This window comes from Scatophagus argus, chromosome 11, assembly GCF_020382885.2.
Source record: "Scatophagus argus isolate fScaArg1 chromosome 11, fScaArg1.pri, whole genome shotgun sequence".
NCBI lineage: Eukaryota > Metazoa > Chordata > Actinopteri > Scatophagidae > Scatophagus > Scatophagus argus.
The window spans coordinates 3,880,522-3,900,070 of NC_058503.1; the positions used below are offsets into that span (position 1 = coordinate 3,880,522).

The 19,549-nt window shown below is 38.5% G+C and overlaps 1 protein-coding gene across 3 annotated transcripts in view; it reads right to left on the reverse strand.

Moving 5' to 3' along the window:
* Positions 1-5,778: 5,778 nt before the first annotated feature.
* The window catches only part of gdap2 (ganglioside induced differentiation associated protein 2), a 35,875-nt gene continuing 22,104 nt past the window's right edge, over positions 5,779-19,549 (reverse strand). For all 3 annotated transcript variants that reach the window (XM_046404038.1, XM_046404037.1, XM_046404036.1), the window contains 3 exons: positions 16,004-16,058; positions 15,025-15,168; positions 5,779-8,843 (listed from right to left, as the gene is read on the reverse strand). In XM_046404038.1, coding sequence (XP_046259994.1) covers positions 8,802-8,843; positions 15,025-15,168; positions 16,004-16,058 — 241 coding nt within the window. In that variant the 3' untranslated portion in view covers positions 5,779-8,801. The remainder of the gene's footprint in view (positions 8,844-15,024; positions 15,169-16,003; positions 16,059-19,549) is intronic.

A 19,549-nucleotide genomic window follows, 5' to 3' on the forward strand; every position in this document is an offset into this window, starting at 1 on the left:
AAACCCTGCCACATATTTGAGCTGTGATATAACACTGGACAACTCACTTGATCAAGGCATGCTCTCAGACAGCATAGATAATAGCATAGAGCCAAATGAACTCCCAACTCGTGTTTGTTATCTGTGATAAAATATTGCCTCCACATCTTAAACACATCTGTTTTTACTTATTCTCCATATGTAATCTGTGTTTTATGGAGCGGTGAGGTGAATTATAGTATTCAATGAGCTGTACAGTCTGGGTGGATTGTAGGTCTATTTTTGCCACATTATGTCTCCTGTCGGGCAAGCACGGTGGTGCAGTGGTTAGCACTGTCGCCTCATAGCAAGAGGGTTCCAGGTTCGAATCCCGGTCTGGGGAGTTTGTGCCTGCGTGGGTTTTCTCCGGTACTCCGGCTTCCTCCCACAATACCACTACTCTACTTTGCCCCTAGGTGTGAGTGTGAGAGTGTGTGGTTGTCTGTCTTTGTGTGTTGGCCCTGCGATTGACTGGCGACCAGTCCAGGGTGAACCCCGCCTCTCGCCCGTAGTCAGCTGGGATAGGCTCCAGCTCCCCCACGACCCTGACAGATAAGCAGTATAGAACATGGATGGATGGATGTCTCCTGTCTTGGAATTGCAGTTTGTTCTTGTCCATCATATTGGTCTACTCTAGACTGAAATATTTGTAGAAATGCTGGATGGATTCACATAAAATTTGGCTTTGATGATCCCCTGAATACTCTGATTCAGGTTGGTTTGGTGGCTCAGAGTGTAATATCTTGAGGAATCATTGTTTGTGTTTGCACAGATATTCAAGGTCCTTCATGGATAAATTCTAAGGGCTTTCCTGATGGTTTAATATTTCATCCACAAGTCAAAATTTTCACTTATTCTCACTGTCTATTACAGGGATTGACCAAAAACTTGTGCAAGACATCCATGGTCCCCAGAACATGTATCTTAGTGATTTTGGTTATCCCCTTCTCTCTTATTGCTACCATGAGGATGACATTTTTGGTTCAGAGTGATGCATTGCTGTGAATTATTATACAAATATTCATGTTGACCACATGATGATGAATTCTGATGACTTTGATGCCGTCATGGGGTTGACGTGTGCATTTTTGTTGAAACATGTTGACTTGCAATGAAATTCACATTCACTGTTCCATGATGGTGAAATAGAGTAACTGTTCCCCTGACTCGTCCTGATGATTAGCATCTTAAGGTCAAAACTTGACTGTTGCATGCCACAAGTAAGATGGTGAACATGGTAAACATAGGCTATCTTCTAAAAATCAACATGTTAACATGCTCATTGTTAGCATGTTTGCATTGTGTGTACTTCACTTCATTGTACTATTCATCTGATTTTCATCTGGTTTTTATGACTTTTGTCTCTGTGGACATTCAGTTTTTTCTAACCTTTTATGTACTTTTATTATATGCACAGCCAGACATGTTAGACCAGTCCAGACATCATAAATGTTTGGAGTGTGGTTGCCAGTGTTTAAAAAGGACAAACCACCACACTGGATGAGTGACAGTAAATAAAAGTGACTCCATCGTCACAGCAGTATCGGTGTTCAAATCTTAATAAAAACGACAGGGAAAAAATGTCAGCGGGACAAGAGGTAATAACACTATAAATTACTCAGCTATTCAGCATTCCCTAGGAGGTCTCATTAGTGTGACCACACACTTTTTATGGGTGTGACTGTAATCTTGACTGAACACACATTTGACAAACAGGTCACGCAGTCACATAGCTTTCACACGCACATAATCATTCCTGCTTGCTTTGTCAAGGATAGACTGATTAGATTTTAGTGATCACAGTTTTTAGCCATAACCCACACAGAATTAATCTGCCAGTTTTTTACAAAATTTTACACAAATGTCTAGCAGGATTATACAAAGTGATGTGACGGTATAGATCTTCTGTGTTGCCAGGTTGAACATGTGTGTGAAGGATCCATGTTTAAGAGTCTGTAGCTTCTCTGCAGCCACATTCATATTTAAAGTACAGTAGTCCAACACAAGCTTATTGGTTCTGCTGATAATGAGTTTCAGGTGGTGAAGCTCTCTGTAAAAATAGTCCATAGTGATGGCAAGTGATGGCCATAGTGATGGCAAGAGAAGACAGCATGTTTCTCACTGGAAATCATTCATTGGAATCACTTTCATTTTGCCAAAAAATACAATTAACCTTTTCTTACCTTCCCTCAAAGTCTTCACTACATATACTACATGAGCCTGGACAGACATAAAAGTAAACTGCAGCTTGACTGATCAGCAGAGACATCCACTATCACAGTCTGCCTTTCATCTGTGTGGCTAATTTGTCATCAGCAAGTTCATTTTCTTTGCAAGCTTTCTGATATATGCAAATACCCTCTGATGTACAAGAAAACCTGCAGATGAATCACTTCAATTCACATCCTTTCTCTCTCTGTCAAAATCCCAACATCATCATGTAAAAAAGCTGCAGGCCAGTCCTTGTTACATCGGCTTAGAAGCTGAGATGGGTCATGAGACTCTGTGTGTGCCTTCACACCAAGAATACATACATGTGACTAAGTGACAGATACAATGATTAGTTTCATTTAAAATGTTGTATATGAACTTTTCAGTCATCAGTATGTTTTTTTTTTTTTTTATGATGAGAAATTTTAACCAATAACAGATTATTGGCGATGTTGACTTTTGCATGTTACACACCCAAAGTACTTACAATAATACTAACACAAGTGGATCACAGGCCAATAAAGGCCAATGCAACCACTGAGGCCGTTGAACATTAAACATTTCTGCTTTCATGCCTATGATCTCAAGACAAAGTATCTTGTATGGTCATATATCAGCCATCTGTATATTTCACTACAATTAAAAATAAGACATTTTACTTCTCAGAATGTAATTTGAACACTGGCCAAGGGCAACTGATGACTTCCTGTGTTTTCCTGCTCTGTCTGCCTCTGTGTTTTGACCAGCTAATCCCTACCTGTCACAGGGGGAGGTCCATAAAAGATGGATTTGCTCCTCCACTCACCACAGCTTTTCATTTACAGAACACACAGCAGCATCCTTCCAACCTCATCCCCTGCTCAGCACTTTAATCCAGCTGGAACGAATAGAGAGATTAAAAAGCTGAAGATGAGACATGATGAAAGAGGGTCAGAGTGGTCAGCAGGATGTGGGCAGGTGAAGAGATGGGAGGACAGCAGAGGGCAGCTCGGAGGTTTTTAATCAGCACAGGGCCACTTCTTCACTTCCTGGAACATGATGCTGTTTTCTGTGGAGGGAGGGTGAGACTGGTGGGAAAAGGTACTTGGAGTGCAACACCTGTTTATCCTTTTTATTCAGCTACTTATGTGTTTCCATCAATGTTCTCAAAGGGAAAACACACACAAGGGCTCTGGATTTGATATATGTCTAATATATGTGGCTGAGCAGCTCACACCAGATCACACCTCAGACATAAATTTAGAAACATTAGTTAACATTCTATCTGTAAAAAGCATTTAACCATATGTGCTGGGCATAACAATGTACTGAGCAGATGTGGAAGTGCTTAGATCTTGTACTAAAGAAAGAAGCAATAACATGTACCAAAAGACCAAAAGATGCACGACAAGTAAAGGTATGGCATATTTCAGAGTAGTATTGTATTATTGTATAATTAATGATGCCTTATATGTGGTCAAGCTTGTCCCTTTCCCTCTGGAGATCAATTAAGTTCTGTCTTGATCTATAATATTACATCATAATTTATTTATTTGTTATATTTTGTATTATTAAAGGATATCTGCAAAGTTGCTAGTAACCAAAGTTACTGCAATTTCCCCTTTGTGGGACAAATAAAGGTTTGCTTTTTCTTATTAGAAAATACTCATATAAATGTGGTGCGGTAAAAAGCAAAATGTTTGCCTCTGAACTGTAGTGGAGTGAAAATATAAAGTAGCAGAAAATGGAAAATAAAGTATAAGTACCTCAAAATTGTACATAAGTGCAGTACTACCCCACACATTTTAAGAACCTTGTTTCTTTTGATTTCGACTTTTACATTTTTTAGGCTAGTGCTAGCAAATAGCAGTGAAAAATGTTACATTTTGTACAGTCAGATAGTAATATTTGCGTGCTTGTGACAGCACAGGATGTAAACATTAACAGCGTCCTTCTCGGGCGAGTTGTAATGTTACCTTGCTTAGTTAACTTAATTAGCTAGCCACTCATCCATGAGTAGATGCAAGCTTCCCTTTGAGCAGTGACATGAACAGAAAATAGTTTTGACATGAAGCTGCTCACAAAAAGGGCTGTAAGTTATCTTAAGTAATTGAGCAATGATTTCTGGAAAGAGACATTGCTGTTGGACTTTTCAAATGCATTTTGGTGCTTTGAGCACCACAAGTGAAGGTCCATCTTGTTCCATTATACTCCAAAAAAAGGGAGATAACAGCTGATAACTCCTAATAATGATGAAACCATTGCAACTCACACTAAAACAATCTAGATGAACACATAGCATAACACAGATCTTAAACATTAATATAGTTGCAAACTACCATTTGATATGTGAAGACATAGCTGGGTAATGGTAATTCCCATTCCCCCTGTGTGTGTTGTAATCCGAGCTTCTCTCTCTTCTAATGCACGTGAGCGACTCAGGAGTAAGATAGATGATTGGTGAGTCTCATTCCCAGGATGTCAAATACCAATGCTTTGGGCTGGTGGCCCAAAAACGTGTACTGGGTCAGTAACCCTTAACAAGATACTGGCTTACAGCTGGAGCTGGTCCCCAGGGGCTGCACAATAGCTGCATACTTTTCCTAATACATATGGTGGGTTAAATACAGAGATCAAATTTCAATATGCACATGTATGTACTGTGTATAAATGTGTATGTGACAATAAACCTGGCCTTCACAGGTTTTAGCAAATGATCTGAGTACTTGTTTATTGGTTGATTGGTTTATTGGTTGGAACTGGTAGGAACAGTGGAAAGATTGAAATACTAATGTGTCTTTCAGTTAGACGTGAGTAAAAAATTTGGTTTCTCATTCTAAATTGAATCATAGTTTATACAAACAAATGTTTCTTCTTCTTCTACAGAGAAAGTACAATCATGACCACGACTGCAACTTTCCTTCTTCCTTACCTGTTTGTAAGGTATCAGGACGAAGATGCACAGGCTGGCTTTGTGCTTTGTGTTCTCCCTGGAAGCACCCATCCTGAAATGCTAACATGCTTGAACTCAAGACTACAGGACGTATCCACAAAACGCCTTATCTGTAAACTCTGAGGACTTTTACTTCACAGAAGTTTGGCCACAGTGCAGGCTTATGCTCTCCAACACGTGATAAATGTCTTGGCCCTTTTTTCCTTATTTTTTAACCTTTCTTTTCTTTTCTCATTCAACACCCTTCAGCTGCAAGTGATGGATTTTATTTTCACTGTAAGGCCAGTGTACCCTGAGCAGTTACTGAGCACAGTGTTCCAAGTACATATACACACACTTACGCAACGCATTTCATAAATGTATAACATATGAATTCTCGTTTGTCTAAATACCATCATCACTATGACTTCACAGGTTGCCACTGCTGTTGAAAACATCATTTAGGTCCACTTTTCCAAGGTGGAGATGAATTTGAGGTGTGCACTGTGCTGAGAATAGAGAGAGATTTTAACATTTTAAAAAATAAACCTGACAACTGCTCTTCAAAGCAGCAACAACACCACCTTTCATTGATTTGAGAGTGTTAGATAAAAACACAGTCTTCTATAACAACAAGCTTGTGGTAGGTGTGCGATATGACCTTTATTGTCTTTGTATTCAGATTATCCCAAATTAAAGAAGGTGACCTTTTGACAACAAAAGCAGCTTTTCTGAAAGGACAAGCAGAACCTTTATCAAACTGAAAAACACTTTTACAGAGGAAAGTCATTTTAATCAGTGTGTATAAAAAATGTTAAGAAACCTAACAGTACAGAAAGTGTGAACATCAGTTAAGTGACTTCCTGTAAATTTCAGTTTCAAAGGATGTTGACAAGCAGGCCCCATTCATCACTTTGAAATCATAAAAAAAAATACTCATCATTTATATACATTCTGGCACAATCACAGTGCTCACAAGAAAGTTTGTACTAATGACTTCACTGAAGCTTATTTCTGGTTATTCTTACATAATGGAGATGACTGAAGCAGCCAGATTTGCTGAAATGCTGAAATGTTATAAATTTTTTACAACTCATTGCCACATTCAAGTCTTCAAATCTTTAGTTTTCAAAAACATTGAGTGAGGAAATTCACTGGTGTTCAACCCAATTGTACTCCGTACCGTACTTGTACTGAATGTTTCTGACCCGGTTTTTAAAAAAATAACATTTAAAGACATTAAAACGTTGACTGAAGTTGACAAAATCTACTCTGATTGGTTGGTTACTGATTTAAAATGGAGTAAATGTTCTTCAAGCTGAACTGTGAAAAAGACACATGGCTCGTCTGACTGTGGGGCCATGGTTCTGTGGCAGAAGTTTTGAATCACTCACATGAGTGAGAATATCAAGAACTTTACCATGAAGAGCAGTGAGAGGCTGTTTTCTTGCCAACAGAGATGAAATCATTTAAAGATGTGCAGATTCCTGACGTTCAGATGTTATGTATGGAAAGGACTGAGTGAAGACAGAGCAACATGCAAGGCAAGGCCCACCCAAACATTCATTTGGACAAACAGTATGCACGTTTATTGTGATAGTGTTACCACTTGGGGACCTGACAGATGGAGTTTTGCTACATATTGACTGCTTGAAAGCTCAAACAATCACAGGAATGTTTTCAAAGTTTAGTTCAGCGCACCTGATTTGTAATTATCCCAATGAGACAAATTCACCAGTCTGCTAGTCCAACTTAAATAAAACAACTTGTGCATTGTGAAACCTCGAAGTAAAGCAGAGCTAACTGTGTAAGTAAAAAAGAGAAATTAGTGACTGAGGAAAGAAATGCTCATTTTCACAAATGGACACCAACAATTTGGCAAAGAGAAAAGAAACATCACCTAACTCTTCTGTCCACCTTCATGGCCTGTCCACCAGAATGGCTATTAAGCAGTAATTCTTATCCTTTCTGGCTTGTGAGCTCTGAAAAGAAGCTATACCTTCTTCTGACTGAGATATCAAAGAGACTTGGAAGGTTCAATCAAACACTTCAGCAGATGAAAACTAGCCAGCACTTCACAACACAAAAATCGCACATTGTAAGACAATTTGGAAGTAAGCACGGTACAATAGATTAGTGCGGTATGGGGGAATAGTGTTTGTAATCCTATACATCATGTCCTGACCTCCGGGGTATGTACTATTGTCATAAAGTTGTAAAATGCATCTGCAGACAGCAACAACCTCTACTAAAAGATAACTCAAAGGATTAATCAATTTTTAAAAATTATCAAAGATTAGTTTTCGGTCTATTAACAAATCAAATAATTCTTTGAGTACTGCTTTTAACAAGGTTAATGATGAAAATTCACACGTCTGGGAAAAGCACATGTAGGCCCTGCTGCCTTCCATACACACCATAAAGTGAAAAGTGACAAACTTCATGCATGGGGAAAAAGCAACAGAAAAGCCAGAGGAGTTCAGCCTTCTATTGAGGAAAAAAAAACAAGATTTTTGTGATGCAGATATCTGTCATGTCAATGAGGTGTCTTACATTCTTAATGTTAAGTACATTTATAATCCATTTTCAACACATCACCTTTGAGCCACCCAAACACTTCGTGTGGATTTAAAGCTTAAAGGAATAGGTTAACATTGAGAGATAAGCCTATTTGCTCTCCTGCCAAGAGTTAGATGAGAAGGGGGTTACAGAGTTACATCTAGCATAGCTCAGTTTAAAATTTAGAAAATGCACGTACCAGCACCTTTAAAACTCAGAAACTGACACATTATATCTTGTTTTGTGTCGTTGTGGTTTTAGAGAGACTAACCATGTCCTGTTTGTAGCTTCACGTTTACCACCAACAAGACAGTGGTACTGATCTTCACATCTAACTCCTGGCAAGAAAGCAAATAAGCACAAAATGTGATATAAAGTTACTGTACCTAGCTAGTCTGACTGACATTAGTTGTCGTGAAAGTAAGCAGTATTTTTTTTTCCTACCCGAGAATATCTCCTTGGTGTTAATTTTTCTCCCTTGGGGTTTCCCGATTGTGGCCACAAGAGAACGCAGAGGTTGTTATTACAACATAGTGGGTGGGAATTTCCAACTTCCGCCCGAGTGCAACAGCAGTATTTACTTCACCCAAAGTTTCCGCCATCTAGCATGGCATAGTACAGAATGAAATAGTGTAGAAATCCAGACAGATGCAACGTTCCCGTCCTAATCCAGAACATGGAAAGCGTGCCAATATTCTGAGATGTGTGAGGATGTCTGATGTGACTACAAGACAGAAAAGGCTTTGGGAAACTGTCAGGCTTGACATGATCCTTCATATTTAGGGATGTTTGAGGAAACTGCTGAATAAGAACTCTTGGTGTAAGGCATAATCCCGAAACCAGTCCAGATCCACAAATAGTCTGTGGTGAGTGATAATGACCGCTCACCAGGCCACACGCTGCTAAATGTGGCCTGCCACTGTTAATTTTGTCCTTCTGGCAGGGACAGAACAAAAGGGAGAGTTTCCCCACTATGGTTCAGAGCCTTTAGGGGAGGTTAGGAGTTCAGACCAAACCGGCAAAATGACGTCCATAAAGAGCCTCCTTATGACAGGTTGACACCATCTTGCCACCTCAACAAGGATTTGCAATTGGTATTCTGTCACAGACCAGAAGACTGTGATGGATAGTAGGGTCCATTCACCTGAGAGGGGGGAGAAAATAGTCAAGGTTAACACAGATAACAAGAGCGAGAATTGGGGTAGAGCACGTTGACAATTTCAAACCAAAAAGTTACACAGCAGACTACACATACAAACTGCACAATATTGTAAAATCTCAAATCCAAGTAAATAAAGATATCCAATTAACAGAGAAACAAGAAGCCAGTCAGCCAGTCTCTAAGGCTAACTAGCCTCATGGCTAACTAGGCTAACTAGCCTCATGGATGTAAGCCTCAGTCAACCATTAAAGTTGCAGTTTACATCTATATGTATGTGATGTAATGTGTGTATGTAATATATATACTTAAATGTATTGAAGACTTTGGATGAATTTAATAAAGGGTACTACTGCCCAACACTGCCTGTATACTAGAGAACATTATAATGAATAATATAAAACAATTAACAATTAACACTGCCTGATTGATAACTGACCATAAAACTAATTACTGTATATCTTATAAATGTTTCAAATTAAAGGTCTACCAAGAATGTAATGGTTGGTGCCCTATGTGTAGCTTGACGAGCTTTCATGTGAGTTTCACTGACTGTAATTTGCTTGAAAGATGGCAAATTAAACAGTTGTATCAATGAAAACTGTTTTCTGTGGAGTACAGAAACGCCAACATAAACTGAATATAACATGATGGAACTGATGGCATCATAACTTTTAAAAAGTTTTTGTATAATTATGACAACGAGCAAACGTGGAGGAAGTTTGGGAGTTTTCATTAACAGAAAAAATATCAAAGTAAATTTTACTGAGTGCTTTAGATCAGTGAATTGATCAGTGAATTGAAGATCGGCGATAAGAGCGGCAGATATGTAATTCTAAAACATGGGAAATTAGAAATAGAAGCATGCTCTTATATAAGCCTGATTTTGGCCTGGCTCTCCCTGCAGTTGAGCTAAGGAAAGTTGATTGGGGAATCTGCAATAATCAAGTGAACTGATTAAAAAAAAAATGGCCAACCACAAACAAGTTCTGCTATTAGGAAGGACTCCACCCCCTCTGAGCTCATTGGTAACAAAAATGTCACCTCAGTGACACAATTTATCTTCAACAGGTAGGTAATTTAATTGTAGTGGATGATCCTGATCAGTGGCACTCACCTAACCACATCAGGACTGGATGTGAATGCATCATTCTTTCAGACTTATAACTGCATTTCCACCCAGATTTTGAACAAAATAAATAAAAAATCTTTTTGAATGGGAGAATATATATTTTCCACATATGAGAAACAGTTCTCTCTGTACTTCCTTGTGGTTATTCAAGTGACAGGTCCCCTGTGAGAACAAGTGGTGTGCCTATTGCAGTGTTGAAATGAAAACATTTCCTCAACTTTTTGGCAAGTCCAACCCAAAAAGGCTACAATTCATCAAAAAATCTCTTTCATATTTTTCTGGAATATGCTCACTGGATTTGGGTTTAGCACTCCACTCAGTATCCCACTGTTGAAATGCAACATCTTTTTCGAATTCAGCTCGCAATATATCAGAGGAATGGCCATAACATTCCCTTTGGTCAGTTGTGCTAGATGAGAAAATGATCAAAGGTGCCAAGGAGAGAAGAACTCTCCTCAACCACATTCATTTCACCTGAATCTGTCTGTATAATTTCTGCTCAGTGCACAGGCACCTTATCAAGGACTGTAACCAGGACAACCAGAGTGACTCCAGTCAAAGGTGTTATGGTAGAAAGTAATTACTCATCTAACAAAGCAAGAGGTGGTTACGGGTTGGCCTTTCTTTTTTCTTTTTGATGAAACATCATCTTTGTGGTTTTGTATCTTTGAATAGGAGGCCTTCGGTAAAGTGGAACTGATTGCAGTCGTTATCTTTTCAATGCACTTTTCAGGAAAGCTACAATTATCTGAAGTCGGGTAACTCAAGCTCACCTGTAATTCTCTAACGCTGCTTCACAGCTTGTTACTGGTGATGTATTATATCATAATGAAATATCACGAAGCTAAGGCTATGTGTTTGAAGTGGAGGGCTGGTGTAAGCTTGGGAACTTTCAAGCCATTAACACACAGTTTGAACCTTTTTTTTACCATTAAGAAGCTTTAAATCTGCAATATCTGAATTTTTTTGCCACCTTTGATTATATTTTTTTTAATTTTTTTTTATTAAGCTCTATAAAGATGAACAAAAGTGCAAATTTGGACAAACTGGATTTGGATAAATCTCCTTGGGTTAATTATTATGAGTGATTTCATATTGCACATTTTCATTTGATACATTTTATTAAAAAAACTTCAATTATCGCCGCATTAAGGTTATGAAAATCATATTACACTGTCAGACCAAATCATATATATTCTCAGGTAACCACTGACGACACAGCTTGCATCTGATCTGTAAGTGTTTCTCCTCACAGGCTATATTTTCAAAGAACAAAAGAAATCATTATTTCCTCAACTCCACCAGTACTGTAATTCAGTCCAGCAGAGTACACTATTTCTGGCTAATGGCAACACTGTTGATGTGAATGTTACTGCCTAGTTCATTGGCTGGGTGTACAACTAAAATGCATTATACTAAAGCCTTAGAGAAGACCAGGCCATTGTGTTCACACACTGACAATTTAATTCCCCACAAGAGACTGAGGCTGACCTAAAAATAAGTTCCTGAAGAATAAGTGAAGTCAGAGACAACTGCACAGATGCATTGCAGCTGACAGAAAGAAGAAACCATATTATATAGATAAGCTTTTTCTAGACAAATAAATACTAATGATATGTACTTATAAAAGGAAAGCTAAAAAAGGGCAACGCAAATGCTGAGCTTTCAATTTTCATCATAATTTCTGAGGTCATTAATAGCACCATGAAGTACATTGTGTACATCGTCAGTACTGCCATTAATTAGCTGATAAAAAGGCTGATCACTGATCAATGAACCAATAACTAAGCACAGTCAATGAAAGTCAGACGATCTTATTGTACTTTTGCAGTTTCTGTAGTGGTGACACAACGCTACAAAGCATACATATTAGTATGTGAATTAGATGGAGGCTCTCTGTGCCCTCCAAATATTACACCAAACTTATCACTTTTAATTTATTTTCTGTATTGTGTGCAGTTTTACATAAGGCCAGCTCAAAACAGGGCATACCAAACAGACCGTGAGGTAGAAGGGGGGTAGAAGGGTCACTGGCCCTCTGGCCATGGTATAATTCTTGCCATATACCTAAGCTTAAAAACTGTTCATGTAAAACCAAACAAAACATTTTCCTTTTTAATGAACCCAAGTGACTACGAAATGTCAATTACAAATCTATCAATGTTGAAATGAGGTCTTACAGCATATTCTAAAACAAGTATAAACCAACATTACCAATATTAAAACTGCATGTAATTTAATTTTGTCCTTGTGCTGTCTCCCTTTTACATATAATGAGTGCTGTTAGTATAAAAATCAATGTAAATGTGGTAGGAAAGAGGTGCATTGCTGGAACACAGAGCTAATCTAATAGTCAAAGAGAGGTACCATGAAACGAAACATCTCTTTTAAGAGGTTACATTGTATCCCTGCACATGTCATGAACGCGTCTATACAAGTCAAATCTTATCTCTTTGTGTGTGAGGAATTACAAATAATTCATTCAAAAAAAAAAAAAAAGTTTTGTGTTGATTTAGTAAAAATACTCATATTACATAAAACCTGCAGGTCTACATTCCTTCTAAAGCTAACCAGCCCTACCAGCAGTAAGATGGATCCAAGCTGTGGATTTGCAAAAATTATTATTTCCATCTGCCCCTGTGCAGTCCACGTGTAGAAAAGCAATTCATTTCAAAGAGGCTAGTACAAAACTATGGAGCATGTTTTTTCCCAATATTCAGAAATTGCAACTGACTTGTTTGATGGAGTATGTGGTTCAAGTAATGCAGGTTTCACTACTTTTGAACGGTCGTCAATATTCAAATGAAGTCCCTGTTTAATCGTGCCCTGACATCTTTGTTTCATGTGTTCATGTGTCGCCACTGAAGAAAATTACACTGTCAAGCTCATTTCATGAAACCTTGCTGGAATCCTGACAGAAGAGTCCAAGGGTTGAAATGAGCTAAATGTTACTGCTCAACTGAACTAAGAAAACCTACTAGTCCTCATCCAGAATCCTCAACGAAGGAAAAAGACACATATTTAAACCTTTTATAAGCCAACACAAACTACAAATGACCACAAAGTCAAAATACAAAGTCAGATGTGAGCTGATCATGGATCACGGGAATCCAAACATGATCGCTGGATCTTTTTTTATGTCGAAATGGGCATGAAAACTTTTCTGATGTCCTAATTTGACAAATGTACCTTTAAACAGCTGGCTTGAATTCAAAACAGTCTCAGACCTAAGTCTGGTGATCTAAACATTTTTTTAGTCCTTTTTCTTCAGAAGGACTTGCAACACTTTCCGACAGGTCAGTCCACAAGAGTAAAGCTGGTTAAAGCTGTACAGTCACCTCTTTTTACAGCACCACAGCCTTGTCAAATCAAAGCTATTGATACCCATGACTTCATTCAATTATCTTCATCACAGATCCCAAATTTCAAAGGGAAATCAACAAAGAGCAACCTGGACAATCTCATTTTAAGTGAGCCTGTAAACTAACTGATTAATGGGTATCACAATAGACAAGTCATTAACTGACTGTTCCTGTTTCCCCCTTCTCTGGTTTACATCAGTAAGAATAGAAACATGAAATGGAGACACTTAAAATGAACAGACTTTTTTCAGATGTTTTTTCCTCATTCCCTCTTTGCTCTGCTTTTCCTCCTACAGAAACAGCTGATGAATAGTGCTCAGAATAAAACACGTGTAAACACATTTCAGCGTTTAGATTTGGCATGTGAGGACACAGGGAAATCAGTGGGAGGTTAGGTTTCCATTAAAACACAATAAGCTGGAGAGCGGACGGGGGCTGTACAGTATGTAACTCGAAACGCAGTCTTGTGTCTCTTGCCACCTGTGAATGCAATACAGATGGGAAATACAAAAAGGGAGCTGCAAACACAATAACTCAAATATATCCAAGAAAGTCAGTCACTGATTATAAATTTTAGACCTTAGAGCTCTAGAGAGAGTAAAGTTGCAGCATCTTTTTCAGGTTGAAAAGCATGGCCCTGAACAACTTGTTGGGCAAGATATCGTCTGCAACTTACTAAAGAAATTTATATTATATATTATATTATTTAAACTTTTTGGGAAAGAAAAAATTGTGGTTTTATCCTCACTCTTGCTTCTCACCCTCTACAGTGGCCACAAAATCTCAAACGGTCATGTCCACATCATATAATGTCACTGTAATTCTCTTTTTGACTGCTAAATGGAAAAAAACATACTTCACAAATGTATAAAAAGGAGATAAGGGAAAAAAAAGACACTGGAAAACTACAGAAAGAACCAGAGTCTCTTATGTGAGCTGAGTTGAATAATCTAAAACAAACACAGACGGACTGAAAAGCCATTGGTACCTCATGTTGCTCGCTGGCTTGCAGACAATTTACTGTAAGGCACTCATGCTTTTTGCGGCAAATAAATCTACAATCACACTCATGTAGATAATGTGAGGGGAAAACTTCTGCGCAAGTCTTGCTTGTTAGCCTTAGCTAGCTTCAAGCTAAGTGGCCAGGCTTCATTCTGTTGCCTCAGGTCCACCCTCTATGGATTAGCTTAGAGCTAGGCAGAGTCAGACATGGACAAGATGGAGCCACCCACCTTGGGCTTCGCTATGGCTCTTCAGAATAATATAAATGATATCACAGTGGCTCTATTAATGATCTATTACACGACCTACAGCACTTCCCAAACTGAATGACTGTTATGTCACTGTTACTTTTTATATGGCATGATAATGGTATAAGTAAGATAACAAGGCATTGTTTACACAGTATGAAAAGTCAAGAATTCCTCACAACTAGTAGATAAAGCTTTGTCATTCTGCCATTCTTCTGTGAGGAACTGAATCAAAACTGTGATGAGTTACCTTCTTCTAAGCTATGTGCTCCCAATGTATTGTTGCTGTTAGCTCAGCAGCTTGCATGTCCAAAATTGGAACTGTAGCGATTTCAGGAATTACTTGACACAGTTTAAAAAAGATAAAAATAAAAAAATCATAGGCCATAAAGTTAAAACATTTCTGCGTGTTTTCTGCTTACCCGTGCATCGTATTCCAGGACAAACGGAGGGATGTCGATCTGCTCAGGCTTGATGCAGGTGAAGAGCTGCTGCAGGTTGTCCAGATAGTGGACCTTCTCCTTCATTCCTGACACACTAAAGGTGGTGAAGAACCATGTTGAGACCTGGAATGAGACAGTGAAAAATGAAGAGAGGAAATAACACGGGAACACCTCATCAGTTACAGATCTGATCTTGATTTTAATTTACCAAGATATTAAAATAGCCATAACAAACAAAGACAAAACTGGACACAATTTTCTAAAGCAAACAACAGAACTAGATTAAATCTAATGAAGCTTTAATGATCTCCAATGGGAAGTTTGGCGTTTGGAACGAAACATACCAATTCTGGTAAACAACAAAGAAAAAAAAAAAAGAAAAAAAGAAAATACAAACCAGAAAGCAGTCAGAGAACCCAGCACTGCCAAGCAGGCACAGTTCTCTAGATGGGTTATTTTACCAACTGAAGACTATGTAGAAGTTTTAATTTTGCATCTGAATCAGGATTAGCATCTAAATGTTGTTTTCGATAATACCTTGTCTTGGGAATGTCAGGGTTGTGGCCAAGGACAAAATTGTTCAAAATTTCAGTTGAGACAGAAACATACCACCAAGCTATTTAAAGTGATTAGTTCTTGTGGCCGCCAGATTTTGCTGGGCTGATGTGGGTTTGTCCAAATTAAATTTTGTTGCAATTGCACAATGCATTTCAGACTCAAAGCAGGTGGAGTGAAGTAGAACACATTTAGAAACACTCATAAAACAATGACAATTTTGTTGTAAGGTCACCCAAATGCTCCTACAAATTTGGTAAGACTGGTTGAAATGCAGTGCAAGTGGTTAAAAGATGTAAAGTGTAAAAATGAAAATGTGCCAACAGTTAACAGTAAGAGAGAATGTCAATAACACTTCTTTAATTACTATGACCAATACTACTTTTACACGAGATGATCTTACCTTAGAGCGAAATGTTGGATGTACAAAGTAGAAGGCTTTTAAATTCTTTTTAAACCTGCAAGACATAAAATAGAAAACCTTCGTAAGAATACTTTATGACAAGCAATGACGCACTACTCCTGCAGTGTGGTTTTCTGGCAGACACTGTGACACAAACACTGTTGGCCTGCTTATGATACCAAAGGCACTGCCATACTCCTATTTGGAGTATGCAGCCTACTATGTTGCTCCCCCTTTCAGCTTTAGCATATTAATTATTGCTTGTTGACGTGAAGCATGTCACTAACAGTGTGCCAGCCCAAGAAAGTTGTCACAGACTCCAGATTTCAAAACTCTGGTATACTGCAGAAATACAGAGAGAATTCATTGGCAATGCCTTGAATGTAACAAAAGTCTGTTTATGTGTAGAAAAACAAGAAGACAAACAGACATTGTGTGAAAATGAGAACATGTTATGCCATGTTGTGTAAGTAGCAAAGGTGCGTGCACCCATCTGCGTGTCCAAGGGCTTGGTGGTCTTTAAATAAGGTGTCGTCAGGTACATTTAATGTTTAACATGCCATAAATTAATTTGCAGCATAATCTTTAGACCATGTGCTATCACAAAGATGAAGTGAAAGGGATTAATCCTCTGAAAGACAACACATGTGTGGGGTGCTGCCAAAAAAACACAACTTCAAAATCCATTCAGCATGGAAACATTTACCACACTGACACACACAAACACACCCATCATATTCCACTTCAGCTGCTCATGCAGCATACCAACTTTTATACATGTGAAATGTGTGGAGACTTCTTGAGATGTTAATCAACAACTCATGATTGTCTTTGTATTGTAGATTAGTACATTATTTAATATCCTGGAGAATGTTTGTAGAGGCAGAAGAAGATGATTTTCTTTCTCTTGTTTAATTAACAATGATAATACTGTACACGCTAATGATCCAGTTCTTGTGCTTGTTCCAGACAAAAAAAAAATGTAACCACACATCAGTTCCCCACACCCCACCCTGAATCTTACATTTTAAACTAAATTCTGTTTACTCTTTATATCATCAGAACTGATGTTCTTGAACAGTATCTAATCCCCCGGGCTAGAGCTCTATTATTGTCCAAAACTATTAAAAACACATTAAAATGTCTCTTCATTACCATGAACATACACACTGTTCTACCCTCAGAGATGTTCAGTAGAGCACCTACTGTGTATAAATCCATAGATGGAAATTGTACTATTTCCGCCTGTTCAGATAACATTTGCTAAAGCTACTATTTGTTTTAGGAAATTATATTTAACAAAAGCATGAACATGTTTTTGTTGAAGATTTTGAATTGATGATTTAAGACTTTCAAACACATAAAAATCTTATTTCTCTCTGATTGTGAGCACAAGATTTTACCAAGATAATACATCCACCCGACAGTTGTGACACGTCAGAATGCTGATTAAACAACATGATTATTGCACAGGTGTGCTTTGGATGGGTCACATTAAAAGGCTAATTTCAAAAGTGCAGTTTTATCACACAAAACAATGCCACTGATGTCACATTTTGAAGGAAGTGTGAAATTGGCATGTTGTAGTATGTGAACCGAATGATCATTTCACTACCATAAGTCCTTTATTGAGTGTATCAACCTTCATTTATAATGAACCTGGACATTTGTAATTGATTTTTTTTTTTTTTTTAAATCCATCAGCTGGATACACAATAAATCACTGCTGTGTCACATCATTCAGTTGGAGACCTGAGCTTCATTTCAAATGAAAATATAATGGCTTAATATAGAGATGAAAAATTGATGACCCTATTTAGTGCTTTCGACAAATTTTAGGGAGTGCTTAGACATGGAAATGGAACATATTTGGGGCATAATTAGAGACACAGAGTTTAAAAGCCGAAGCCAGTGGGAATTCAATTTGCCATCCAAGTGTCCTTGATCAAATGACTGAATCCTGATCAACCTCAGCCGACACAGGAAGAACAATAACTGCCATTCAAAGATCACTGTGGTATTTTTAACCACACTAGCAGTGAGCTTCAGGATTGTGATTTCCATCTGTCCGTAGGGTTCTTCAAAAATTAAATGTCTTAACAACTGTTGGATGGTCTGTCATGATTTCCAGATGATTATTTCTAATTATTTGAAATTTGACGTGCCACCATGTCATGACAGCATTCATCAAACATCATCCTGGTTCTTGAAAAGATATTCTAAGCAGTAAGCACTAGCAGAGTATCGCTCTATGCTGCACTGACAGAACTAATCAGATGTCAGAAGTACCTTAACTAAACTTGCCCTTAAGGGGGAGTCCAAACTGCCAGCAAAGAAAACTCCTTTCAGTCATTGTCTCCATGACCTCATACACTGAGCTTGTGACCAGAGGTAAAGTCTGAAATAAACTGAGAGCTTCACCTAAAGACAAATTTCTTTTTACCACGCAAGTCTGGATCAATGCAGCCAAAAGACAGATGGTGCACCAATTCGCCTGTCAAGCTCACACACCTTACCATTACTCATAAAAAGGCGAGACATTTAAACTCCTTCACTTGGAACAACAACCCAGTCCCAAACAGCAGGGAGCAATCCACCATTAACTGGCAAAGTACCACAAGCTCAGAGCTGGAGGTGCTGACCCTCATCCCAGCAACTTCACCCTTGGCTGCAATCCTCCCCACTGTGTGCTGGAGGTCATGGTCCACTGAAATAAGAAAACCACAAACTTAATGGCAAAAAGAAATGCAATCTTGAGGTCTCTAAAAATGTATAAGCCCATCAAGGCGGTGATTCCCTTATAAATAATAATTGGGAGCACACTCTCAGGACAAAAGATAGGACCTCCAGTCACTAGTAATGGCGTCTTATTTGCATGTGACAGTAAAACCATGGGAGCTCCAAAATATACAGAGCCTTGGCTTCAGTTTGGCTTCAGTCTGCTGGTTAGGTTGTCTCGAGCCAAAATGCATCTGCAGCAAATCAATAACTTGCTGAGTTGAGCATGCTGGACACGCCAGGCCAGAGTTAGTACTTCCATCGCCTGTATGGATCTATGCTGCCTCGCTGAGCCAAAAGGGCTGTAACTGCTTGAGAAGGGAAACTGACAAAAACGGCTTCAGAATTAGTCACAGATCATGGCAACCACAATGGGACTGGCCATCAGGAGCACTGAGAGCTTTACTCGTGGGCTGTTTGACAATTGGAGTTGATACAATGCAAAATATACATATTTTTAAATAACCCCAGCCCTCACTTAAATAAAAATAACCAAATGCTGTGTGGGTGATTGCCCCAGGCAAATCAGCTGGCAGTCCACTGCGATTGGTTACAACATCTCTCAGCCTCTCTCTCCTAGCCAGTTACTTTTGGTCTATTCCAATAGTACCTGGGTCCCGCCTCTTTCCCATTTCTATTTGGTAGTTAATGTTTGAATAAATAACGGCATGGCCAAAGATGCACAAACAAAAAGATAAAAAATGGAATCAGCAAAAAGTTTTGAAATTATAAATTCAGTGGCATCACCGGTCAGGCACCTGAGCCTTG